The sequence below is a fragment of the Solanum dulcamara genome, chromosome 9 (assembly GCF_947179165.1).
Source record: "Solanum dulcamara chromosome 9, daSolDulc1.2, whole genome shotgun sequence".
Classification (NCBI taxonomy): domain Eukaryota; kingdom Viridiplantae; phylum Streptophyta; class Magnoliopsida; order Solanales; family Solanaceae; genus Solanum; species Solanum dulcamara.
In genome coordinates, this window is record NC_077245.1 from 17,380,077 (window position 1) to 17,406,816 (window position 26,740).

Below are 26,740 nucleotides of genomic sequence, written 5' to 3' on the forward strand. Positions count from 1 at the left end.
AATTATTTCTCTTATTTTAATATATTTTTTTGGATAGTATAATCTTTTGTGTTCCTTATTTAGTTTCAAAAATTGAATAATATATTTATACAACAATGATGGCGACAGAACCCATAATTAAAATTTTAAAAATATATTTTCTCATATTGATTTTAATATTATGTCAAACGCGTACTTTCTCTATTTTATTGTTAGTGTTAAGCTAAAGTTGAATTTTATCTAGTTGCTTATATTTGATCCGACCCGTTCATATATGACCCGATCCGATCTGCTTATTTGTGGATACTATTAGCGTGTTTACTTATTTTTTTGAATTCCCTCGATGAAAATCCTGGTTCCGCCACTGGGCATGACAACATGTTAAATCTTGGCCAACAATTTGGAGTGGACTTCAAAGGCTGTAAGAAGGAAGCCTTTTTATTATTGTCAAAATTGGATAAAAGAAGGGGAGAAGGTAACGGGAACTGCTTGAAGGCAGTGACTTCAGTTACAAAGAGCACTGTCCCAAAAGAGGCGAGGAACTTGTTTTTCGATGTAAACTTCAAAGATTGAGAATCAAGATCCAGAGGGAGAATTCTATCCCTAACTAACTAATGAAAGTCAAGCTGGTCACATGGAATGTAAGGGAGCTCCTTTAGTTGATGAGCCTTTCATAGAAAGAGTTCATTTAATTCTTGGAAATGTCGCGGAGGAGAGAGTTTTCTCAAGTGCCAGTTATGGTGATGAAACAGAGATCTTATCATCAAAGGAAGCTCTGAAATACACATGAAGAAGGGGGAGGTGAATTTTGTGGTGGGGGCGACCTTAGCCTCAGAGATTCTGATCTCAGAGTTGGACATGGCTGACACAGGTGGAAACAAGGAGAACACAGGGGACCTCTCGCAAAGCCAAATAATTCTTTTGGAGTAACCAACACCAATTCAATATGATTCCAGTGAGTGTATCAAGGAAGTGGAGGCTGGTGCCTCTACCTGGGTACAAGATAACATCATCAAATTGAGCAAGCAATGCAGACTGTTTGATGGTTTGGAGAAGGATGCAGAAGTACTATTCCAGAAGCTTTATCAAAGGAGGGGGATACCAATGGTTAGCAACAGAACTCAACTAGTTCCAAATGAAGTTAGAAATTTAATCTTTGATGTAATGTATAAGGGAGGGGAACCAAGAAGTGAATTGAGGAAGGGGAGAAGGCCATCAATTGGTGATCAATGAGAACCTAAATTATTTCTTGGAATGTTAGGGAATTAAATGAGGGTAATTAGAGAAAGTTGGTGAAGAAGCTAGTACACCAGTGGAATTGGGTAGCAAATTAGGAGATGTTAAATGTCTGTTAAGGGAGTTATGGGCTTCCTATTAAACATCAAAAATAATTGTTTCTTTATATTTGCCATTTGTCCTTCCTATTAATCTTGCTGGCTGATACTTCTATTTTCATTCATGTGATCAGGCTCATTGAAAAATCAATATCTGAACCGAATGACCTTGTTTGCAAGATGCAACTTTTGGGTTCACTTCCTGGAGTTGTCACTGACAACTCTATGGAAGTGGCAAATTCATCAAGCAATAGATCTTATATCAATCTTCGAAAAGAGCTTTTTGAGATGCTTTCTTCTGTGGGACCTCATCTTTATCGAGATACATTATTGCTACAGAAGGTTTGGTGCCCCTGATTTGATGATAATATGACTTCTTGTTTATGCTATGACTTAACTTTTGCTTATTTACCAGGACTCTAATGTAAGTATTTGAAATATTTCCTAAGATTAATATTTCTGATTTTGGGATAATCAGGTATGCAGAGTATTGAGAGGTTACTACATTTGTGCACATGAGCTTGTCACTAGTGGTGAGGCAGGCTTTATCTCCCAAACTGTTACCATTGGAGATCGAACTCCTCGAATGCACCTGAAGGATGCTAGGTCAAGAATTGAAGAAGCATTAGGAGGATGCCTGCTTCCTTCCTTACAGTTGATACCAGCAAATCCTGCAGTTGGACTAGAGATCTGGGAACTAATGAATCTCCTTCCGTATGAGGTTGGTTTAAGATTTTAACCTTCATGTTACAGCCTTTGCTGCTATTTGGTCTGATAAAAAATTAGTTGCTTTAGGTGCGTTATCGTTTGTATGGTGAATGGGAGAAAGATGATGACCAATTTCCAATGCTTTTGGCTGCAAGGCAAACAGCAAAGGTGTAATTCTGATGTCTAGAAATAGTGCATTTTATTTTGTTGTCATGTCTCTGTGTTAATTGCAATATTACTTTGTGTGACAGTTGGACACTAGGAGGATCCTGAAGCGCCTTGCAAAAGAAAATCTAAAGCAGCTTGGTCGAATGGTTGCCAAACTTGCTCATGCCAACCCAATGACAGTCTTGCGAACAATTGTTCACCAGGTATCATTTAATTGGTGCCTATCGGCCTGTGTTTTTCAAGTCCTGCAAGATTTAAGGTTGTAACTTTAGGTATATAACATGCAATTCATCTGTGCAGATTGAGGCTTACAGAGATATGATTACACCTGTTGTAGACGCTTTTAAGTATCTGACTCAGGTCTAGTCGTTGTTTCTTCTCCCATTTCTGCTCCTACTTCTCTTTATGTATCTCTTTCTCATGTGTGCTTGGTCATTGCATGTTCCGAGGGTCTATCGGAAACAACCTCTCTACCTCGACAAGGTAGGGGCAAGGCTGTGTACACATCACCCTCCCCAGACCCCACTTTTGGGATTACACTGGGTATATTGTTGCTGCTGCTGCTTGGTCATTGCATGTCTTCTGTCTGTTAGAAGATCTTAAATGTTATGTTAAGCAGTATGATAATTAAGTTGGGTGTTGTCAGCAGTTTTGTAGCTAGTTAATCTTTCTTATGTTTTTGACATTGATCAAAATCCCAAGTTTAAAGAGGACTACTGTTATTGACTATGATGTTTTAACTAATTCATATCTGGTGGGCTTTGGTGGTTGCGTGGAGGCCCTGAACTTCAAAATCTTACATCCATGCATTCTCGTATCTTCGTTCGTCCAGGCCGGCGTTGAATTCTCTGTAAAAGGAAAGATGTGTATCATACCAGGGTGATATTCCAGTTACCAAGATGGCGAAGGTGGTGTGTGGTTGGAAATGAAAAGGAGGGGAAAATCGTATCCTGTATTGGTTCCTCTATGGAAAGGTCTGCTAATATCATAAATGAAGAAGGAAAGAGGAAATAGAGGTTTGGGAAAATAGGGAGAGGCAATATAGACTGGGGTAGGGCCATATTTTTTTTGGGATGGGGGTGGGGGTAGGCAGGGGGGTGGGGGGAGGTTGGGAGACTAGGTTTAGGAAATAAGGTTTTGCTTTGATGAGATTTTTTTATATAAAAGGATAGGGAAACGCGGGCCATTGAATGGGATTTGATGGATGGCTGAGATTCAGCTGGGTTTGAATTGGTCTAGCAGATCTTCGAGTCGTATGGATGGGTTTGGTGATAGTTTTGGGCTGACTGGTTAGTTTGGTTGGGCCAGAGTGAGGTGGTATTTGGGTTTTCCGGATAGGTCAAATGGGAAGTGGGTTTGGTCTGGTGATATAAATAAAATGGGCGCCTAGTGGTGTTAGTATAAATGGACTGGTCTTTTATCTACTTCTCAATTTATTTGATTTGGGCTTTTATAAAATGATTAATAAATAACTAAAGTAACAAATTAATTCAAAGAGAGTAAATAGGAAATAAGTAGATCATTAATTAATAAGTCGGTGCAAAATAAAATAAATGTATGAACTAAACTAAAGAAACAACTTAAATATGAGATAAATATTTAGGTGTTATGAGGCTCTTCAGGTGTCAGAGAAATTCAGATGTCTTTTGGCCTTCAGATAGTGATGAAGCAGTGAGTGCAGCCAATGCTGAAAAGGAGTCTGAAAGATCAGACTCATCTGCTTGCTTACTCCTTGATCTTGGTTCTTCTTGGAAACCTATCTCGTAATACTTTCTGAACTCCATGCTCGAGTAGTTAGAGAATGTCTTTATATAAGTGTTTTGCATGTAATTATGTCTGTTGCACAGAATCTTCTTTTCTTGCTTCTACGATCAATTTAAGTATTATTCAGCCTTCCTTATCTTTTGTGTAGATGGACAGACCTTCTTGATACCATCAAAACAATGTTGCCTTCAAAAGCCTGGAATAGCTTGTCCCCAGACTTGTATGCCACCTTTTGGGGTCTTACACTCTATGATCTTCATGTTCCTAGATCCCGTTATGAGTCTGAAATTGGTAAGCAGCATGCTGCTCTTAAAGCTCTGGAAGAACTTTCTGATAATTCAAGTTCTGCAATCACAAAAAGGAAAAAAGATAAAGAAAGAATTCAAGAGTCTCTAGATCGGTTAACTATGGAGCTTCAGAGGCATGAAGAGCATGTAACATCTGTTCGGAGACGCCTGACTCGTGAGAAGGATACATGGCTGAGTTCCTGTCCTGATACTTTAAAGATCAACATGGAATTCCTTCAGCGGTGTATATTTCCACGCTGTACATTCAGTATGCCGGACGCTGTGTATTGCGCCGTGTTTGTTAATACTCTTCATTCCCTTGGAACGCCTTTCTTCAACACTGTGAATCACATAGACGTTTTGATATGTAAGACATTACAACCCATGATCTGTTGTTGCACCGAGTATGAAGTAGGTCGACTAGGAAGATTTTTGTATGAGACATTGAAGATGGCTTATTATTGGAAGGTACAATTCAGTACATCACTGTTGCATAATACCTTCAATGGACAGAAATAGTCGTTTGACTGGCAGTTTCTAACAATGTGCAGCTATACTAGCTACCATTTTTAACTTTTTAAATTTCAAATTGAAGGGTGATGAATCAATTTATGAACGTGAGTGTGGAAACATGCCTGGATTTGCCGTCTATTATAGATATCCAAACAGCCAGCGTGTTACGTATGGCCAGTTTATTAAGGTTAGTCTGTGACATTTCATATGCATACAATGGGAAAACATTTCGTTTGCATTTTATTCAACGAGACCGAAAACACAGCAATGATTTGTGGAGTGCAGTTTAAATTGCGGGGAACAAACTGCTCAGTTCCTTATTTACCCTTATTGTGATAATTTGGCAAGTCACTTCACTTCCAAAGATTTTCTCCTTAGGAGCATTTCTCAGCAGCAGAAAATGAGGGGTCTACAAACAGTGGATTATCATCCTAACACGTAAATTTGTGATTGAATTTTACTTCACAACACTAAATTTCTTCAAAAAGTGTATATAAGGTGTCCTCTTTTTCATGAGGTGGTCCTCCTTTAGTCTCTCTTTCTTCTACTTCTCTTTTTCATAAATTTTTTTTTTGTTCTTATTTATATATTATATATTCTATGTGATTTCCTCCTTTATCTCCTATTGTGTGATAAAAAAAAGTTATGATGCTTGATTTCTTTTATTCCACCTATCATTCTTGTTTCCTTAGTGCTAAATACTCTTTGTTTACCTTATTACTTAATAGTTGCAATTCTGGTTAAGGTACACTGGAAGTGGAGTCAGAGAATCACGAGGTTGCTCATACAGTGTCTGGAATCAACTGAGTACATGGAAATCAGAAATGCTCTTATTTTATTGACAAAGATCTCCAGTGTCTTTCCAGTTACTCGGAAGAGTGGAATAAACCTTGAGAAGAGGGTACACCTGATTGCAAATTCAAATTTGTATCTTTAGAGCTCTAAAAGATCAAGCTCTTAGGTTTTTCTTTTATTCTTTGGTCTTCTTCTAGGTTGCCAAAATTAAATCTGATGAAAGAGAGGATCTCAAAGTATTGGCTACAGGGGTTGCTGCAGCTTTGGCATCTAGAAAGGTAAATTTTGAGTAAAGCTTTATCGTAGTTTTTAACTGATTATGAGCAATACCTTACCTGATTACAACAATCAAAAACCATATTATATGGCTTCTTAAGAGTTTCTACTTCTGTAAGCATGAGTTTTCTTTGCTCTTCTATTTCACCTGATGTTGTGGTATTTGTTCTTTCTTTGTTATCTTCCTGTTGAGGGCAGGATGACATTGGCTGGTGAAAGCCTGATATGAAATATTGCTTATTTCGTCCCAATTTTTGCCAAAAAATTAGCACTTCTTATCTTTATACCCTGCCCACTTTTACGCTTTTTTGCTTTTAGTGACATGCTATTGTTAGGACCTGATGTGACTTCATGGAGATAAAGATTATGTCAGGCAGTCTTCTTTTATTTCTTAAATTCCATTAAGCTCCATGTTCAGTGAAACATCAAAAGGAAAAAATTGGGGCAGTGAGATTATTTCTGTTTTGACGTTAAAATTACTTTGTATTGTTAGATTTGATTCAGGGACTTAATTAATTGATATTTGCAATTTGCTTGCCTTCTTTTCCCCCCAGCCATCATGGGTGACAGATGAAGAGTTTGGAATGGGTTACCTAGAACTAAAACTTGCAGCAGCACCTGCTTCTAAGTCTTCGGCTGTTAATTCAGTGGCCATACCAAACGGGAGCGGCGCTAGTGTTTCTCAAGGTGAGCCTTCTATTGGAAGAACTGTGCTGGCAGGAAGAGTAGCTGATGGCAAGTTGGATAGGCCAGACAGTTCTATGCCAAAACCTGATTTAGGTCAGGTAAAACAGAAAGGCAGTCAATCAATTAATGGACTGGATGTGCAATCTATGCCATCTACTGCCCTGCATTCTGATAGTCCAAGTCAAAAACACGTAGATGACTCTATGTGTAGGGAAGAGAGTACCATAAAATCTGCTTCTAAGATGTCTGGCGAGCAGGAGGTATGTTCCATACAGTATTGACCGTCCAAATACAATCTAATAGATGTTAATTTAGCAGCCATTTTTGTGGATGTGTGGTGGCTTTGGTTTTTGAATTTAACTGTGTGATTGTTGTCAAATTATGTTCACATCGATCATCGTATTTGATAGTTGAAAGAGCCTAGAGTAGTTTGTCTGTCTAAATGTAGTTGTATTGAACTTCACTTTTTTATTATATCATAGCATCTTAAATAACCACCTCTATTGTTTAACTACAGACTATGATATTGAGATGGTCGTGTAAACCATGCCTAGTTTAGTTAGTAACATAAGCTTTGTTCCTTTATGGAACTCCTTTGTTGAAAAGCCTGTATTCTGATGGAGCATCTATGTTTCAGTCATGATGGATCTGTTCTTTCACAATCTTCACTAATATAGCATCACTTAGCTCGACAGTTATTCCTACACGAATTATCAGTCTTAACTAAATTTTTGATGTGCTGTTTTTGCATAACTAATTAATAGTTTATTGTCTTGTAGGCTTGTAGTTGACTCTCTTGATAGCTCTCATTTGCTGATTTTATTCCAGAACTTTTGACCCGGAAGGCTTTATTATGGAACAAAATTTTGGTGACTCTTAGTTCCTTCATATAATGTCACATCCCAATTTTCAGGCCTACCTGACTGGCACATAACACTCTACTCGCATCGAGAGAACGGACCCTATTTACCGTTTTGACACTCATATCCATAATAAGCAATAAAAGACAACAATAACAAAAGAATGATCATAGTCTGGGTCTTTCAACCCAATTATGCAAAAGAATGAAACTAAGACACCTCCACTGGATCTATAATAGGGTTCACTAAAAGGTGATACCTAACTTGTAATACCGTCACCTAGAACACTTTTCTCTTATAGGAAGGAAATAGAAAACAGATGTGAGTACGACTATGTACTGTGTAAGTGTCGTCAACCTCCCTTCAAAAGATGGGATGAGATTTATGAAAAACATGCATAATTATACCACATTATACAAAAAAAAGTGTCACATCCCAAACTACACCCACACGTGACTGTCACCCGCTAACACCACCTGCCAAGCAAATCAGTTCTCCATTCACTTAACCACTTATGTAAGTACTGAGAGGTAATAAGTGCAAGTCCAAACACATAATGGTCATTAGATACGAAATAATTATCCAACCAAAATTATATATCAACTTATGAAGTCCAACGATCACTCAAATAATAAATCTCTAGCCCAAATCCCACACTAAGACTATGGAGCATCTAATAGAATAACATGAGTTCTAATTGAGGGCATGCAAACCTCAAGAAAAGAAAATAAATGATACAAAATATATATAGTTAAAACGGCAGCCTCCATGAACAATGCAAAGTCTCACCTCAGACACTAATATGTTGAGGGTCCTCAGAATAGGCTTGCAACATGAGCTCACTGCATAGCTTGGATTGTTCCTCGACTTACCTTACCTTGTGGCGCGAGACCATCACAAGGCTGGGTGGTCAGCTGAAGAATCCTTCTCGTGATGTGCTAGTGGCATGAGCCCTGATATTAGTGCCTGGGAATGAGTATGTGATGAGCTTGCATGGGGGGCTAACGTTACTGTCCCCGCCAGGCACTCTCCCTCAAAAACTTTTAAGTTCTTCACATTAGGCATGCAACGTGACGCCATGGCACTGCATTGGACTTGATTCCATCTTTCCATTTTGAAACTTTTAGCCACTTCAGCACTTCAATACATTTTCCATCTTGCACCATGCACATATGTTAACATGTCCTAATGGTCCCATCCACCATGTGTGGGTCCAAACATACATCGGGGTTATTTTAATCACGTAATTGGGTTCATAATTAACCCGAATCAGCGTCACCAGGGCTTTACAGATAAACTATTTTCAATATCATGCCAAGATTTTGGCCAAAGGGTGAAATGTGGATTTCAACCTATATTTAACCCATACTAGTATAGGTAAAAATGGGCTTGCCATGTGTGTGTTTATTTTGCTAGTTCCAGACACGGTATATGGATTCCATGTAGCCAATTTCAGTAATCCCTCGAGTTGCTGCTACTTCAACATTTCGAAATCATCATTGAAGATGCTTCAATAGTTCAACCCATCTGATCCTCTCAATCTCATCATAGTGATTCGCTGCATCTACTCGGAGTAATTTTTTTTTATTTTTTTGGGATTTTTTTTTTGAAACCAATGTACTTGGAGTAATGTTCGTTTAACTTATATCAGTGTTATCAGAAAACGAAACGTGCAAAAAAGCTCCAAGATCCTCTGGGGATTAAGTGTAAATAAAATATGGGCTTAATTGAAAAAAGCACAAATGGAGGAAAACTGCAAATATGTATCTGTAGTCCAAGATTAATAATCGTAAGCATGAATAATAAATATAGACAAAGAAATTTTAAAAAATCATTATAATACTGCGAAATATCAATTATTTAGTGTCACATCTTCAGGATTGCACTCATTAGCAAGGAAAATTATGCCTCAGAGCTTTGATGATGACACTGAAGCGCCCATAAAGCGTGTGGCAAAGCGCTCAATACAACCCAATCCGCCCATTTGCCACCCTAATTGTTAGTGTGTGATATGTATCATGAAGTAACCACTTTGCTTTCCTTTTCGATGAATCTTATGCATATGGATGGATTCTTCATTATTCAGTTGAGCAGTTCTCTTTTGTCAACTTGTTTGAACTTAAAAAATATTCACTCTTTTCTGCAGGGAAGAGCTACAGGCAAGCGAGCTACTCCTGCTGGATCTTTCTCAAAGCAACAAAAGCATGATGTTGCAAAAGATGACAAGTCTGGGAAAGCTGTTGGAAGAGCATCTGGAGCTGTTTCTGGTGATGTTGTTTATCCATCTGAGAGCAGAGCAAGTGGGAGTGTTAATGTTTCTACTACCGTTTCAGGGAATGGTAGCATGTTTTCTACTGTACCTAGAGGTGCAGCCTCATTAACGAGATTGTTAGATCTTTCAAATGAATCTAATGCTGAACTTACAGCTACTAAGTCTGCTGATCTGAGGGTTTCTGCTGGAAAAGATGATGTCATTGAAAGTATTGATGTGCATAAGGAGTCCACATCGCGTCTGGTTCATTCGCCTAGACAGGATGCTTCTAAAGCTAATGATAAAGTACAGAAGAGATCTATTCCTGCAGAAGAGCTTGATAGACTGAATAAACGCCGGAAAGGTGAAATTGACGGTAGAGATATTGATTGTGGTGATACCCGTTCATCGGAGAAAGAGCGGTTGATAGATGCACGAGCTGCAGATAAACTTCATCCAGCAGATTATGATAAACATGGTTCTGATGATCAAATATTGAACCGAGCCTCTGAAAAGCCTCTTGATAGATCAAAAGATAAGGGTGGTGAAAGACTTGAGAGAGACCCCAGAGAACGAGGGGACCGTCCTGATAGGTCTCGCGAGGATGATGCATTTGAAAAATCTAGAGATAGGTCAACGGAGCGGCATGGAAGAGAACGTTCAATTGAGAGAGTGCATGAAAGAGTTGCTGATAGGAACTTTGATAGGTTGAGTAAGGATGAAAGAATCAAAGATGATAGGAGCAAGCTGCGACATAATGAAGCATCTGTAGAAAAATCTCATACAGATGATCGGTTTCACAATCAAAATTTGCCTCCACCTCCACCATTGCCTCCTCACATGGTCCCACAATCCATTAATGCAGGCAGGAGAGATGACGATGCTGATAGACGTTTTGGAATTGCCAGGCATAGTCAAAGACTTTCTCCAAGGCATGATGAGAGAGAGAGACGGCGGTCAGAAGAGAATAACACATTGTTGCAGGATGATTTGAAGAGAAGGAGAGAAGAAGATTTTCGAGATAGAAAGCGGGAAGAGAGAGAACTTTCAATGAAGGTAAGCTTGATTTACATTTCAGGCATAATTGTTCAAGATACAGCAGATTCCTATTTGCTCGTACATTTTTTAATCTTTCATCGTAATTCAATGTTAGTTTTGGCTATCAAAATGGATTAATGGAAGTGAAGCCCCGTGAAAGAAACAATATGCTTTATTGTCAGGTTATCTCCCTTTCTAGGGGCCAGTTACTTATTTTTTAATCCTTTGACCTTTGTTCTTAAATTGAAGAAGCTTTCCGTTTCCAAGAGCACATCTCATTTCTGGTTTCATATTTAATTTGACCCAGTTGCCAGAAACTACGACTCTGTCCCAAATATCAGTTGATACCAGATGTTATAGCCCAAGAAAACACACTTTATGCCTTAGGGTCCAACTGGTAATAGATGGTCGAACATAACATGTTCTTTCAGACACCTTAGGTTCCACCGGAAATATTGACATGTTTGAAAAAGGAACATTACCAACAAGAACAGTCATTGGTGTGTGATTAATCAGAAAGCAAGCGGTAGAGACTATATCCCTTCAAAATTGTTTAGGAACCTTCAATTTGACCAAAAGTGCTCGAGTTGTCTCAAGTCCTACTCTTCCTTTTTGCAACTCCATTTTCAGAGATGGTATCAACATATGAAGATTGATGAAGAATACAATACTAACATATACTTGTTAGCATTATCAGTCCTTAGAATATGCACTGAAGCACTGGATTGAGTTTTGGATTCCACACAAAAGGCACATAAGTTGGTACACTTTAGAGCGACTTTTCATAAAATAAATGGAAAAGGGTAAAAAAATGCCCTTAAACTATGTGAAATTGAACAAAAATGCCACCAGTTAATAGTTTGGTCCAAAAATGCCCATGCTATTAATAAATTGGTCCAAAAATGGTTCTACTAATAGTTTGGTCTAGAAATGCCTTTATTGTTAGAGCCTGTTTGGATTGACTTTTGACGTAGAAATTCTAACTTATGATTTTTGTCTTCTTTTTAAAAGCATTTCAACTTAAAATCACGTGCGTATAAGCACTTTATTAATTTATCCAAACAATTTAAAAGTGCTTAAAAGCTATTTTGGCTTAAAAGTACTTTAAAAAAGCCATTCCAAACAGACTCTTAATGGGTCAAAAACGCCCTTTTCCTGATAAATACATTAGTATTTTTGTTCCTTTAAAAATCTATTCTATTCCTTACAAACATATTACTTTTAAAGAACCCTATTCTTGTTTTTTTTAAAAAAAAAATCATTTTAACTGATAAATAAGTAGGAAATAATCGTTTTTTCTTGTTAATCTCATTTTAACAATAAAAATAGAATAACTCCATGTACCTTTTTAACTGATACTATAGGTTATATATAAGATCATATTAACCCCATCATTGATTTTCATTTGCGTAGCGATTAAAAAATTCCTAATAAAATAAAAAACATTTTCCACCGCATCACAGAGAGGCATCGCAACAATCTTTCCCACTGCATCACAGAGTCTCAGCTCAATAATCATCTCCAAGTTTCTAGCTGAAGAAGAGTACCGGATGTGTTCTGATTCTAGCTTAGATGAGGAAGAGGAAGACTAACCTCCTCACTTTCCTTTTCATGTTTAATTTCTAGATTTTTCTTCAGATTTGTTCTTAGTTTTTAGTTTATTTCCTTTTGCGTTTTCGGTCGGGTCGTGATGGCTTGGGCCTAAGCTATTTTGTACATAGACAGTTTCTTTGTTATAACTCACGTCTCTTGGCCTTTTTATTCAATTGTTTTATTTCTTAATCTTTTATGAATTGAAGTAGGATTAACTTTTTCTAATGAAAAAGTCATCATTGGGAAAAGAATGTGTTTAAAAAGAAAAGAAATAATATATTTATTTGGAAAAGGGCATTTTGACCCATTAAGTAACAATAAGAACATTCTTGATCAAACTATTGATGACAAGGGCATTTTATACCAAACTATTAAATGAGGGCATTTTTGATCCTTTTCCGTAAGATAAATCCAAGTCATTCAAGAGAAATCATCCACAAAAGTGAAATATTTATGTCTAGTTTTGGCAACAACATGACATAGTCCTCAAACATTAGAATGAACCAACTCTCAATTCGCTTAAAACCCCTTGGTCCAAATGATATGTGGTGATTTCTCGCAAATTGACATGACTCGGTGTGAACTTCTAGAGAAGACAATTAGTGTGAGCTTCCATCATCAAGGATGAAGAGATCATCAAATAAATGTTGTTTCTCACAAAGTAGACAATGATTGTGAAAGAACGAGATATAACAATTAAGGTCTCTGATGAGTTCACTAATAGAAATCAAATTAAGGGCGACTTTGATAGACTTAATACAAATGATAAGGTAATAAGAGGAGGTTGGTTTTACAGTCTTATATTGACAATTGTTACAAGTTGATTTATCAACTACAATCACTGGATAGGGTGCTTTGAAAAATATTCAGTCAGCTTGGTGAGTTATTCATATGCATGATCCCCAAAATTGTCTTATGCAAGTTGTCTTTCACATTTTCCGATCTTAAGTTTGCTCCAAGGAAAGGCTTGCGTGTCTCTAAACATGGCTGCCTTCAATTAAAGTTTTTACAGACGCGAAAGTGAGTCTATCTTTAGATGACATAAGATCTACATCTGATTACTGTAGAGGGAACCTAGTTACTTGTAGAAGTAAGAAGCAGCGGGTAGTTGCATGATCAAGTGCAGAAACAGAATGTAGATCTTTGCCTCGGTATTTATGAGCATCTTTGGCTACAATAGTTATTGGAAGAATTGAGATTGTCTGGTAAAAGGAAATATCTTGTACTGCAACTACAAAGCTCCGACCAGTATAGCTCAGATTCCTGTTCAACATAACTAACCATACATTGAAATTGATCGGTACTGAATCAATGAGAAAGTTACTAGTAGCACCTTGAGTTTGCTTCATGTACTGCCAGAAAAAACAACTAATGAACATGCTTACGAAAGACATCTGCAAAATGACTTTATATTTAGGTTTGCAAGCTAGGCATGTGTGACATCTTTGCTCTAACTTAGGGGGGGGGGGGGGGGTATTGATTGTGTTTATTAATTAACATGGTTTTAGGAGACTTTATTTTCCTTTTCCAACGTAATTATAGAATTTTTCTTTTATTGTAATTGATTGTCTCTCCTCAATTAGTTTGACTTCACTTATTTACCCTTTCTCATTGGATGTAAATACATACTCAAATATAAAAAAATGTCTTTTCTTTCTCAAATTCTAACAATCACATGGGTGTAGGATTAGAAAGATTAAACTTAAATTAGTATACCAAGTCCCATCCATATACAACATACCCAGTGAAATCCCACAAAGTGGAGTTTGGGAAGAGTAGAGTATACGCAAACCTTACCACTACATCATAGAGGTAGAGAAGTTGTTTTCGAAAGACCTCGACTCAAGTGTATCAAACCCAAGTAAAAGAAGAAGAAAATACTGGAGAGAGCATAACAGTTAAAAAGAAAAGCAGTGTAAAGTCTACAAGAGAGAAACGATAACAACATCAAAATAATATGATAATCGAAAAGCAATAAACAACATATGACAAGAACTCCAAGGCATGACTAGTCCTATGTTTGGCACTAACCTTCACAAGGCAAGACAATACTCTACCCCTACTAGCCTTCTGCCCTAGTACTCGACCTTTACTCTTTTCTATCTAAAGGAATGTGTCCTCGAAAATATGAAGTTATGTCATGTCATGTCAAATCACATCACCTCCTCAATACTTTTTTCAGCCAATCCCTACCCCTCTGTGTACCCCTTACATCCCAACTATAACTGGCAAAATGGGCCGGGCCAACCAACCCAACCCTAAAGGGCTAGCTAGTTAAATGAGTTAGGACATGTTGACCTTCTTAACTAAAGGGCCTATAAAATAGCAGCCCAACTCAGTCCTAAGCGGGCTCCGGGTTGGGATGGGTTGACCCTTCAATCAAAAGATGGACAACATTGGCCTCTTAGAAATATTATCGAATATTGATGAGCACAATAACAATATGTCAAAAATTCACATGTTTATGAGTTGCACACAATTTAGTGGAACACTTACAAAATAACAGAATAGGCAAAGATACAACAGTCAACATTCATATGATTCATCAAAACAACATACATTACATGATCATTTGTTTTTCATAAATTTGACAAGAAAGGAGAAATGAAAAATTAGGCATAAACATAAAAGTAAAGGATGTCAGATTCATAGTTATATTACCTTCAATTGCCTAGTTGGTGTAGATTTCACAAAATAAAACACTACTTAAAATATATATAATAAATATTTTAAAAATTCACGACCCACGGGTTGGCCTCTGAAGCTCGCGGGTTAAGCCTATTAGTCCGGCGGGTCAAATGAGGCTAGGTTAAAAAGCCTCTTCTTAATTGGGTTGAAAAAATTTAGCCCAACCCCTCTTAATTCAAGGATTGGGTTGGGCCGGCCTCATGGGCCAAGCCTTTTTGACAGCTCTAGTCCCTACTATAAGATCTACTACATGTAGCTCAAGTCACCAAGATGCAAACAAGACTGATTCAACACATAGCTAAAGTAAAAAGAGTATAAAGACAAAGCTTCACAAACCTAACTATACTCCTTGAATAGCTTGAATTTGCAAAGAACTTGGTGAAAATCTTCTCTCTAACATGTGGTGCTCCTTCTCTAGGGAAAGAGTCAAATTCCCCTTCAAAATGTTTAAATGTTCTAATTATACCTTGAGAGTTTTCCCTAAAAGTGGTATTTAGAAGACCTATTCTCATTCATGGCCTCGGCTACTGCTAAAAGTAGAGTGCTTCTCCATAATTCAAGTTTTGTTTGACCTCCTTGCTGGTTTTGTGATTAGCATTGACAGCAAATAGCATACACCAAAGGACCTCTTCTTGTTTTGTGCATTAGCTTACCCATAGTTACCATAAGCAAATACGTGCAAACCCACAGTCCTTTGTATCTCCCACTTCTATTTTTACAGTAGTAACGGCTACTTCATGGAAGTCCTTTATGAATGTTTAACATGAATTCCTTTCTTGTCCAACGCCTACCAAACAACCTTTCTAGGGACTCTAATCATATGCTTTTTCCGGATCAACGGTGACCATGTGCATATCTTTCTTTCTCGCCATAAATTTTCAATTATCTTCTTAACAAGAATATAGCTTACATTGTAGGTCCATTGGGAAACAACAACATACCTGGTGTAGTCCCACAAAGTGGGTCTGGGGAGGGTAGAGTGTAAGTAGACCTTACCGCTATCTCAGAGATAGAAAGATTATATTCGATGGACTCTCATCTCAAAGAAAAATAGTCCATAGCAGGCCAAAAATAGAAAAAAAATGGAAGTCAAAGCATAATTCATAAGCCTAATGCCATGATAGTTCGGACAACTTCGAATATCTTATTTATTCTTATTAATTAGCATCAGGATCCTGCTGCACGCATTGGAAATCCTACCATTTCATAAGTGTTATATTGGATAGCTTGGTATGGCATCCTACTCCAGCCTCTCCATACTTCTATGATGATTTCATCTGTACAAGAAAGCTTTTCTAATATTTATATTTTCCGTTGCATCCTGTACCTCTTCTGATCTATTTCTACAACTATAGCTTGAGTTTTTATTGTGCAAGAATGCATGTAGATCCCAATTATTGTTCCTGTGGTTCGAGTTGAAGAATTGCTCAATTGTTTTACCTCAGTTGCCAATGTAACTAATATTTTTCTCTAGGTATTTTAATTTCTAATGTGATAATATGCCCTAACGTTCATATTTTGACCTTGGCAACATGGAACTAGGTTCTCTAAAGTATGGAGGGAGTAGTTTCCCTGTTTTGAGTTATATTTTTGGCCCTTGAGGTCTGAGTAACAACAGACTAGGTTCTAGTGACCCTATTCAAGAGGAGGAAGCATCACAATTCCTAAAAAGTTTGTACTAGGGAATCTAGGAGATTCATTTATTTAAGAAGGTGGAGGAACTTCTTGGTATTTGGGAGGCTTCCCAAGGAGTATAATGTGCTCACAATGATGATTAAAAGTGAAGACTGGGAGGGTTTGACCAAGGTTGACCATTGACTAAGGCCCTAGTGGACTAAAGTTAGAAGTAGCAGGATGCCTTGCTTATATGCCCAAGACCATGATATGTTTATTTGGCCATAGATCCATCTTTAACTTCATTTAATCATTTGGACTGTCTTGATATATTTTGGGTTGTACTTGATGAGCTTTCCCCATATTAGTGTAAATGGTTTTAGGTTAAGAGTCCAACATTTTGGAAGACATTGAACATTTTTGTGGAATAGGTTTGCGTTTTGTTTGCTTGTCTAAATTTTATGTATCAATCTGCTTCCATAGCTGCTTGTCAAATGTCTATCCATTTTGCATGTTGAAAACATTCCCTGCGTCTCTTTCTTGTTAATCATTTGACCTGCAACACTTTTGAGTTCTTGACTTGTAACACTTTTGTATCCACTGACATGTTACCTTATTGAGATGTAGCAGCTGGGATATTCTTTCCTTACACCTTTTGCATCCTCTTTCCAGTTGAGGTGATAAGGATGGTAGAAGCTGATATTTTAAGTTGATTTTCTGTGTTGGCTTAACAATAATACTCAAATCTTTTCTAATGCTATTCTTTCCTTGCTTAAAATAACCTTTTGTCTTCATATTGGTCAGAGGCATGCATTTGTGGATAGGTTATATGGTTTCTTGGATTTTTTTGATCAATTTTTTTTTCTAGTACTTGTTAAATTTTTTTTTTTTGTGTGATATATCCTACAAGTTTGGAGCGACATTGTGAGTGAGGATTCATATAGTTGACCTAACTTGTTTAGAATTGAGACTTATTTGTTGTTTACCTACATTTTGCAGTTTACGTTCTTGCTTCAAGCGTCAGATTCTTTCGAGTAAAACCCTTGTTTTTGGATCTCTTGCCGCCTTGTTGTATGTTAGTGGTTACTTACATTTCATTTGTGTGATGTAGGTAGAGGAGAGGGAAAGAGAGAGGGAGAAAATATGCCTTGTGAAAGAAGATATGGATCCAAATGCCTCAAAGAGGCGTAAACTTAAAAGAGAGCATATGGCTTCAGAACCTGGCGAGTATTCACCCGCTGCTCATCCTCCTCCTCTTTCCAATAATATGTCGCAGCCCTGTGATGGAAGAGATAGGGGAGAGCGAAAGGGTATTATTGTTCAGCAGCGTCCAGGTTACGTGGACGAGCCAGGTCTTAGGATTCATGGAAAAGAAAGTGCCAGCAAAGCACCCCGTCGTGATGCGGACTCGTATCCTTATTGATACATGTGCATACAATTCCTTATAGCGTTTTCTTTTGACCATCTGCTGCATAAACCAACATATGCAATTTTTTTTGTTTGAATTGAAGATTTGTTTCTTTTATCAGCAATGCCTTGTCATCCAAAATACCAGTCTGGCTGTAATTGTACAATGCTACCAATCTATATGGCCTTTTTAGTGGTTGTCATTTGATAGAAATGTTTTTTGTGTCATTGTTTTATCCAACTCCTCTACTATTGCATACTGACTACTATTGAAAAAAAATACAATTATAATTAGATAAATTTTATGTACTTTTACTATTTCATATGGTCTACCCAAAATTTGTTGCCCATATTTCACTATCAGGGGTTTGTTAGTTTGTTCAAAGTCAATTTTTGTATATAGGTTTACAAATCAGTTATGATTCCATAAATTGATATATTACATGAAAAATACAATGATTTAGTGTAATTAATCTTTTTTTTTTTAACTCAACTTGGGCAGTGTTGGTATAAAGGTAGTGTCATGGCTTGCCATTGAAGTCTGTTTATATTTGATGCCTTAACTATGCACCGCAGTATGTATGACAGAGAGTGGGATGACGACAAGAGGCAAAGAGCTGAGCCCAAGAGGCGGCATCGGAAGTAATTGCTAAACCACTAGACAACTGAAGTTTCTGTCGAAGTAAAATTTACTTAGTGGGGTTTTTGGCTTGTGTCATATATGTTCGCAGACCAATTTTGTTTAGTCAATTGTTTTATTAGGCCCTCGATGGGGTTTGAATTATTATATGCATGTAAGTAGGCAAGAAGATTGTGTTTCTTTGTGCAAAATGCTTCGGAACTCTATATTTACATTATTACATGGCAATATGAATACTGCTTACAGTTTTGGAAAAATAAATTTAGGTTGGATAATTATTTCTTGCACTGTTTATTTAGCCATTGTTTGAAATGTAAAAAATAAATTCACTTTTGACACAAGTATTTGTACTAAATCCCCCCTAATAAAAAATATGGAAGAACTCCAGGAACTAGCACTAGTACGTATAGTTCCAACTTTATAAATCGTGCTATAGTTTGATATGTGCATGCAGATAATTCGAATTCTAAGAACAGTTCATGTAGTACAATTAAACTATTCAGTTAGTCTGGTGCTTGAAGTTTTTATCCAAGAAGATTATTTTCATCCGGTTATAAAACTTATTGGGTAATGTCATGAGCTTACTGGATATGCCAGTGCCCTGGTATTGTCACTTACCTCGGTGGGCTTGGTATTTCTCATTGTTAGTGCTCGGATTGAAAGAGTCCCTTTGATATACACTTGCATCGAATAAAACATCTAAGCTTACGGTAAGACGATCATCTAGTGGATATTGAGAATAAACTTGAGTTAGATGCCACTATTTCTCAATCTTTTCAACTTTCTTCTATTAAACAATGGATTTCTATTCAATTTCTTGTAATAGAATAGTTAGCATTTATGAACCGCATTCTCGTTATTATGGTTGTGGTGATTGGTAGTGTCAATGGTCAATTGTGGTGATTGTAATAAATGTTGATTGTGATAATTAATAATCATTGCAAGTGATGATATTGGTAGCTGAAAATAGTAGGCAACCATATGTTGCAATGATGGTGAATGTAATGATGAACCATCATTTCTGTGGAAATTTGTGAAGTCGTTTGAACCGTATCCGATTTCAATATGAATGGGGACAAGCTGGAAACAAAACAAAAAAGAGATACTCAAGGTGTACAGATCACTGAAGACTTTTTTCAATTGACTACATGTTTCATTAATCTCTAATTCTCTCCTAATTCAACTTTAATGTATGTGTAATACATTTTAGTTCAAAATTTAATTCATTTTTGTAGTGTATAGATCACTGAAGACTTTTTTTCATTAGCTACAAGTTTCATTCGTCTCTAATTCTCTTCTAATTCAATTTTAATGTGTGTGTCTATAGATCACTGAAGTATAATAAACTTGAGCAAATAAATTTAGACTATAATAAAAGTATCAAATACATACATTTTTCTTCAACATCTAGCACACAAGTTCAAAACAACAAACTAAGAAAAAATACACATAAACAAATTGAAAATGCTATCAGTTAAATAATGTGTTGGTAGAATCACATACTTAATTCTAGACTCCCCGACAGAGCCGTATTTTTGCATAATCGATTTCGACTTTTTGGATTCTTCTCCTGAGCAATTATATGTCTCACTTTCTTTGACTGAAATTGAGGAGATAAATCTTCAAAATCATCTGTCAACAACTTTCTTAGATGTCGATGCAACATCAACTTGTTTTCTTTTTGATTTAGATTTAGAACTCAACTCAGTGATTTTTTTTCTAACTTCTATTGCCCTTTTTCTTCACATACATTGCTTGAAAATTTTGATTAACCTCACCACCACCTTCTTCTGGAGATTGATTTGCAGAAATTCTCAAACTAAAAGTAGGACCGGCATTCATTTCACCACCGTCTGCTGAATCAACAATTCAAATTCGTGGGCTTTTTCTAAAAGATTTTTGACCTTCCATTACAATTGTGCACCTAAAACCTATGAGTTTCGTTTGAAACAAACAAAAAGATAAAGGAATAAAGAAAGAATGATGAGTTAGAAAAATGAAGAAAAAACCCTAAAAAAAAGAGAGGGATAATGACGCTAGAAAAAATGAAGAAAAAGCTCTAAAAAAAAGAGAAATAATGACGCGCCCTTTTTCTTTTCCCCAAATAAAAAAATAATATATTATCTTATTTAATTAAAATATTATTAAAATAAAAATATATTTAAAAATAATAAATATTTTTTAAAACATGTTCAATTCAACTAAGTAATTTACCTTTACTTTATCCTATATATTTAAAATTAGCCCATAATTAATAAAAAAAGAGGATGAAAAAAAGATGTGAATTAAAAAGTCATAAACCTATTGTGTCGGCCTCTACGCTTAACAAGTTAAGCAAAACAGAGGAAGCAAGTTTGCCACATACCTAGCAGAAGGAACAGGGCAAAAGGCGATAACAGAATCTGCAGAACCACAAGTGAAGGTGCTGGTGCCATCATCATAAGCATAGCTATAAGATCTGTAGTGATATCTGTAGTGATCCATGGAAAATTCCCCAATTTAGGATTTGGTGTTTCTCTATCTTAATTCTTAAGAAGCAAGTGAAGAAACCCTAGCTCGCAGGGTTTGTCATTTCCCGACAACAAAAATGTCTCTTTCACCTTTGGAGTATTTGTACTTTACAGAGGACTCCATCAAAGAGTTGAAAAATGGAAACACTAGCTTCAAGTTCTCTCAACCACTTCCCACTCTTCGCTTTCTCTATGAGCTCTGCTGGGTTATGGTATTCATTCATTTATTTATTTATGTTTCGTTTTAGATACTTAGGATTATTTGCAAGTTCCATGCTTATATTTATATAATTGAGTAAAATCCATTCATTTTGTTGAAATATTACTTCCTTATTTCCTATGTCTGATTATGTAGAAAAACAATTATTAGATAATTCACTAGTAACTTTTTGAACTAATAGTTGGCTATCTGCAAAAAAAAAGGGACAACTTTGATAATTTAAAAAATCCATTATTACATAACTGATAGAAAAGCTTATTCCATTTATTTAAAAATTTGGTTAGTTGCTAAAAAAAAGGTGATTTTCTGACAAGTTTGATTATTTGGAAAGTCAATAAATAGCTAATTGATAAATTATTGATCGTTTTGGATGAGATTAGTTGGTTATTTGCTGCAAAACACTACTTTCTGTTTGTAAATTTATTGAATTTAAAACAACATACTGATTAGATCATATAAAAGAATTCAAACAAAACACCCTGAAAGGATATTTTCGTTAGTGTTGATTTTCATTGGTTTGTTGCTTTAAGGTCTGTGAATTGATTGTTTTGGGTTGTTTTTAAGGTTCGAGGTGAATTGCCCTTTCAGAAATGTAAAATGGCATTAGAGTGTGTGGAGTTTGTGGATTATGCATCCCAGGAGGAGCTAGGGTCGAGTTTGGCTGATATTGTTACCCAATTGGCTCAGGATGTGAGTTTTCGTATTCCCATTTCTTCTTATTGTCAACTATTAATCCTGAAATTATTGTCCATATTTGTTTACTTTTTGACTCTTAATATGTGAAAATAGACATAAATAGAAGGATACAGGTGTATCTTTGTTTGTTTTCATTCACTTGATGCTTTAGATATCAAACAAACACCACTTGATTTTAGCTTATAAACCTCCAACCTGAAACATCAAATTTCTTTGTTGGAGTTCTGTGAATACTATTTCTTAGCATTAGCTTAGTTTAATGAATTGATGAGTATATTTAGTCGAGTATCGACTTGTAAAAGCTCAATTCAGAAGGCCAAACTTGACTATATGTTGTTAGCACTAGCATTAGTGGCACTAGGTATAGGTGGAAAATAGGAGTGATTTCTCAGGGTTTCTTTGGTTATTATCAGGACAGATGTGTGAGTTACAATAGGATGCAGGGGACATATACTGTCCGGATTTTTCTTATCTAAAACCAATTATTCCAGAATTATTTGCTGTTAACATGTATTATTTTCCAAGGGAATCAATTATTCCAAAATCAATCCAGATCCCAGAGAAAAATACCAACCTAAGCGAGACTTTTGTTGATATCGCTTATATAGTTCTTTTGGTTTCACATATTAAATAAGAGAAAAATTTAATGGATATTCCTTTTCTAAATGAAGAGCTTGATTCAGCAAAAATTAGCAAGAAGCTAGCTCTTGTTCCTTGCCTATGCACTTGCTAATTTATGCAATGGCATTGTGAATATTCTTTTAGGACATTTATCATACTGATACACATGAAATATTTTTTGCTTTGCAGCTGTCATTACCGGGAGAAAATCGTCAACGTGTTAACAAACTGGTTAGCCTGATCTCCTTTATTCTTTTGTGTGCCTTACTCGTGTCTCTTTGTTTGGATAGTCTAGCATTTGAAGCTATTATTTCAAACATTTTTATTGAACTTGTGAAAAAATCTCTAAGCTATTGATGAGTCTTAGGATGGAGAAAATGAAGAGAAGTACATCAGTTTTTGTGTGCTACCTTGCTATGGACCCATTCTTTAATTCTGGAAAAAAATAAAGAGAAGTACATCAGTTTTTGTGTGCTGCTTTGCTATGGACGTATTTTTTAATTCTGGAGAAGTTGAGTTCTGCACTTGTTGGCTTGGGAGAAGCATGGTGCTAGATAGGATTTGGATCTTAATGGTGGATGGAGTAATAAAGAGAATTACATCTCCGAGCTATCAAAGTGGGTCAAGTTTTAGGATGGAGAAAATAAATAAAAGTGCATTAATTTTCATATGCTACCCTGTTAAGGACCCATTCTTTAATTCTAGATAAGTTGTGTTCTGCACTTGTTGGCTTGGGAGAAACATGTGCTAGATAGGATTTGGATCTTAACGGTGGATGTGATCAATATGGAGAATATTTAGCATTCTTAGAAAGATCACTTGGGTGAAACCAAGAAACATAGCACAACTTCTAAATTGCTGGATCAATGTGGGCAATACGACATTAAAGGAAGAGAGATGGAAGATTGTCCAGCTTGCATATGGTGGACAGTGTGGAAAGAAAGGAATCAAAGGTATTTTGAGAGCAAGAAGAACAATTTACAGATTTTTAAGATGAATTCTTTAGCTCTTTATTATTTTTGGTGTAAACAAGAAGTATTAGTACAGGTAGAAGACCTTTTTGACGTCTTAGACTATTTGTGATAAAAAGCACAGATGGAGTCTGTTAGGTTGTAATATGTTTTGAAACGGGGACTACATTGATGTAGTATACCTGCAGATATATAGATGAAAAAGTTTCCATTTTCAATATTTTTTTAATGGTTTTAGGATAAGTAGAAGTAAGACTTAATACGTGCATTGTAGGTCTAATCAACATGAGATTGGATGGGATTACAGTGCCAAAATGCAAACAATTTAGATATCTGGGCTTATTGTTTGAAGAGAATGGAATAATAAATGGAATGGAGATGTTACCCATATGATTAAAACCGGATGGTTGTACTGGAGAATTGCTACCGGGGTGTTAAGTGTTAAAAGGTGCCTACAAAAGTGGAAGGTAAGTACTATAAAACAACTATAAGACTGACAATCTTGTATGGATAAATTACTTGCTTTGGTGTAAACATTGGGTTTGGTAAGTATTTACCGAAGATCAATTTGCCATAGAGCTTGTTAAGAACATAGGACGTGCTGCTTTTGGCTTCCCAGCTGTAGCATCACCTACAAATTCATGTCTCTACTATTTATACCCCTCTTAAAAGCATTGACCGAGTTTCCTAATTTGTCTTCCGGAAATTCATTTTTGAACACAGAGTGCAATCACGTTATAGGTTTGGCAATCAAGATTTAGTAACTGTAGCTCATGTTTTGGCCAGTCTTCAGACAGGTGATATCATATGTCTCTATGGCAATCTTGAATTTCAGCTCACAGTTTTGTCATACTTATCACATATGTCTACCTAGTGGTTGCAAATTTCAGAAATAGAGCTTACTGTTTTCAACTATTAGCCTTGCGGTGATTGTGTGGAAAGAGTATGAGAGAGAGAGAGATCTGGTCTCAGCTTGTTTTGACTTTAATCACCCCTTGTAACAAACAATTACTACATATACATGGATAAAACCTTTAGTCATCAATTTTACTTCGTAACTTTGGTCTTAACAGTAAAACTCATGGATTAGGCATTGATAAGCTTACACAAAATCATTGTTATCTTTCTTAAAAAAGATCAGTTGATTTGAAATATACTTATCAAGACGTAGAAGTAGTTGCTATTGCTGTATCTTTCTTTCTGTTTTCCTTTTCTTCTGTCAATTCTCAGCCTGTTCTGCACTTTTAACAATCAAAACAAGAAAAAAACTCAGCTTGTTCTGCAGAAATTAATTCAGAGTAGAAAGCCATCTTGAAGTTTAATGTATTTTGTCTTTACATAGTTTGCGTTTGTCTTCTTTATAGGCAAAATGGCTTGTGGAATCTGCTTTAGTTCCTTTGAGATTTTTTCAGGAGCGATGTGAGGTACCTCTTTACTTGTTTCTAACTTAATATGTTTCTACGATTTTGCTCTTGTTAAATACTAGCTTGAAAAATGATAGCTTATAAATGTTTTTTCATGTGAAAAGGAAGAGTTTTTGTGGGAGTCTGAGATGATCAAGATAAAGGCTGCAGATTTGAAGTCGAAAGAGGTATAGTTTTTTTTTCCCAAAGTAAGGAAGGAGGTGCTGCTTAATATATATTTTAGGGCTATCGTTCTTGCTCGGGGTCATCCCTGCCGGCTAGTTTGTAATACATCTTGTACTGAGTGTGCTTGTCAGTTGGTGATTATTGTTTGCATAAAATGACTCGGAGGGTTGGTGAAATTTTCCTGGCTAATATGAGCTAATATGATAATGAACCCATCTGTCCTTTTCTTCATTGCTTTTGTTGGTTTTTATTCAGTAAACTCTAACATATTGCTTGCAAATTGTGGATGAAGATACTTTCCATAAGTGTGATATCCTTTTGTAATGGATTTCAGGTTAGGGTAAATACTCGTCTTCTTTATCAGCAAACAAAGTTTAACCTTCTTCGCGAAGAAAGTGAAGGTTATGCAAAGCTGGTAACTGTTTCCTCTTCGTCTTTCTCCTCTCTGTTGTCTTTCTAGTCTCTGTGCATCTCCTCTTTTTGCTAGTCACTGCTCTGGATGCTCTTTCTCTATTTCCTTTGGGTGATCTTACTGCAATCAAATCTAAGTTTGTATACGGAGGAGGCAATAAGGAGCTTAGCTTCCACTTTGAGCTGGTAATAGTAGCTTAAACTTTTCCAACTTCTAGTTCATAACTTCCATATCCCTATGGGAGGTAAGCAAGAGCTAGTTTATTTCTGAGCATGGATAAATGACCATTCCAGGCTGTCGTATGCTTAAAATGAAGCTCTCCTGTGGACCATCTCTTTTGACTTTGTTGCTTAGGAGATATTGATAATTGTTCTTTTACATCCATGTGCAGTTTTGATTTTTTTACTATGAAAAAATGTTGCAATGAACTTTTTTTTTTGACTTTTTTGATTTTTGATTTATCTCAAGAAGTCTTGATCTTTGACTTCCAATCCTGATTCACATTATGTTGTTCAGTGTGTTCTGCTCTAATGGAAGTGCGTCTTATAGTTGCTGAAGAATGGCCAATTGTTATGGTCCAGGTTAATATTTCCTAAAAGTTATATGGTTGAGCAGGTTGTTCCTTTTGAGGGGCTGGTGTGGGTGGAAGGTACTATCAGTTGCGGATTGTGTTTTTATGCATCGTACTATTTTAGATTAAGTTCTTAGTACTCTTTTTAAGGCTTGATGTTGCTAGTAGACATGTCTTTTTTATTAGTGAAGAATGATTAACTTAGGATTCATATAGCCGAACTGAGGCTAGTTGTTGGAAGGTGAATGTTCTGAGATGAAGAATTCCCATTTGAACTACATATGCAGATAGTATTGGAGGGCTTTGTAAAGGAGATGCTTTAAGGCGTCGTTTGTTTTCATTAATATTAAGATGTTTGAATTTGAATGCAAATTTGAATATTAAGATGCTGTGTCTAGACTGAACACAGAATAATTAGGACAATTTCTTGTTTTTAAATATGTGAATTGAGTATAGTTTATATGTGTAAACACAATAAAATACAACCCATATAAATAGTAATTAAAATAAAATATAAGAGAAACTTTTAATTCAAACAAAAACATAAA

At 36.1% G+C, this 26,740-nt stretch overlaps 2 protein-coding genes across 2 annotated transcripts in view; both read left to right on the forward strand.

The window, feature by feature from the left end:
* The first annotated feature begins 405 nt into the window (after nucleotides 1–405).
* LOC129903568 (THO complex subunit 2-like) lies at nucleotides 406–18,889 on the forward strand. The gene is made up of 16 exons (XM_055979120.1): nucleotides 406–1,086; nucleotides 1,448–1,655; nucleotides 1,792–2,034; nucleotides 2,109–2,189; nucleotides 2,273–2,392; nucleotides 2,490–2,549; nucleotides 3,409–3,478; nucleotides 3,781–3,952; nucleotides 4,102–4,708; nucleotides 4,836–4,940; nucleotides 5,499–5,654; nucleotides 5,746–5,826; nucleotides 6,379–6,771; nucleotides 9,518–10,678; nucleotides 17,667–17,965; nucleotides 18,539–18,889. Exons 1-16 carry the CDS (start codon nucleotides 1,022–1,024, stop codon nucleotides 18,606–18,608), a joined length of 3,891 nt encoding a protein of 1,296 aa, XP_055835095.1. The 5' UTR covers nucleotides 406–1,021; the 3' UTR covers nucleotides 18,609–18,889.
* Nucleotides 18,890–20,903: 2,014 nt separating this feature from the next.
* LOC129902126 (THO complex subunit 2-like) overlaps nucleotides 20,904–26,740 on the forward strand; it is a 57,822-nt gene continuing 51,985 nt past the window's right edge. The window contains exons 1-6 of the mRNA XM_055977178.1: nucleotides 20,904–21,324; nucleotides 21,897–22,022; nucleotides 22,839–22,880; nucleotides 24,985–25,044; nucleotides 25,149–25,211; nucleotides 25,544–25,624. Coding sequence (XP_055833153.1) covers nucleotides 21,190–21,324; nucleotides 21,897–22,022; nucleotides 22,839–22,880; nucleotides 24,985–25,044; nucleotides 25,149–25,211; nucleotides 25,544–25,624 — 507 coding nt within the window. The 5' untranslated portion in view covers nucleotides 20,904–21,189. The remainder of the gene's footprint in view (nucleotides 21,325–21,896; nucleotides 22,023–22,838; nucleotides 22,881–24,984; nucleotides 25,045–25,148; nucleotides 25,212–25,543; nucleotides 25,625–26,740) is intronic.

Bases quoted from the DNA above. Each gene is read 5' to 3' on its own strand.
- LOC129903568 (XM_055979120.1), top strand. From the start codon at position 1,022: ATGGTTTGGAGAAGGATGCAGAAGTACTATTCCAGAAGCTTTATCAAA. The intron at 2,190-2,272 runs GTGTAATTCTGA...TTTGTGTGACAG, and splicing joins CTGCAAGGCAAACAGCAAAG to TTGGACACTAGGAGGATCCT. The intron at 5,827-6,378 runs GTAAATTTTGAG...TTTTCCCCCCAG, and splicing joins CAGCTTTGGCATCTAGAAAG to CCATCATGGGTGACAGATGA.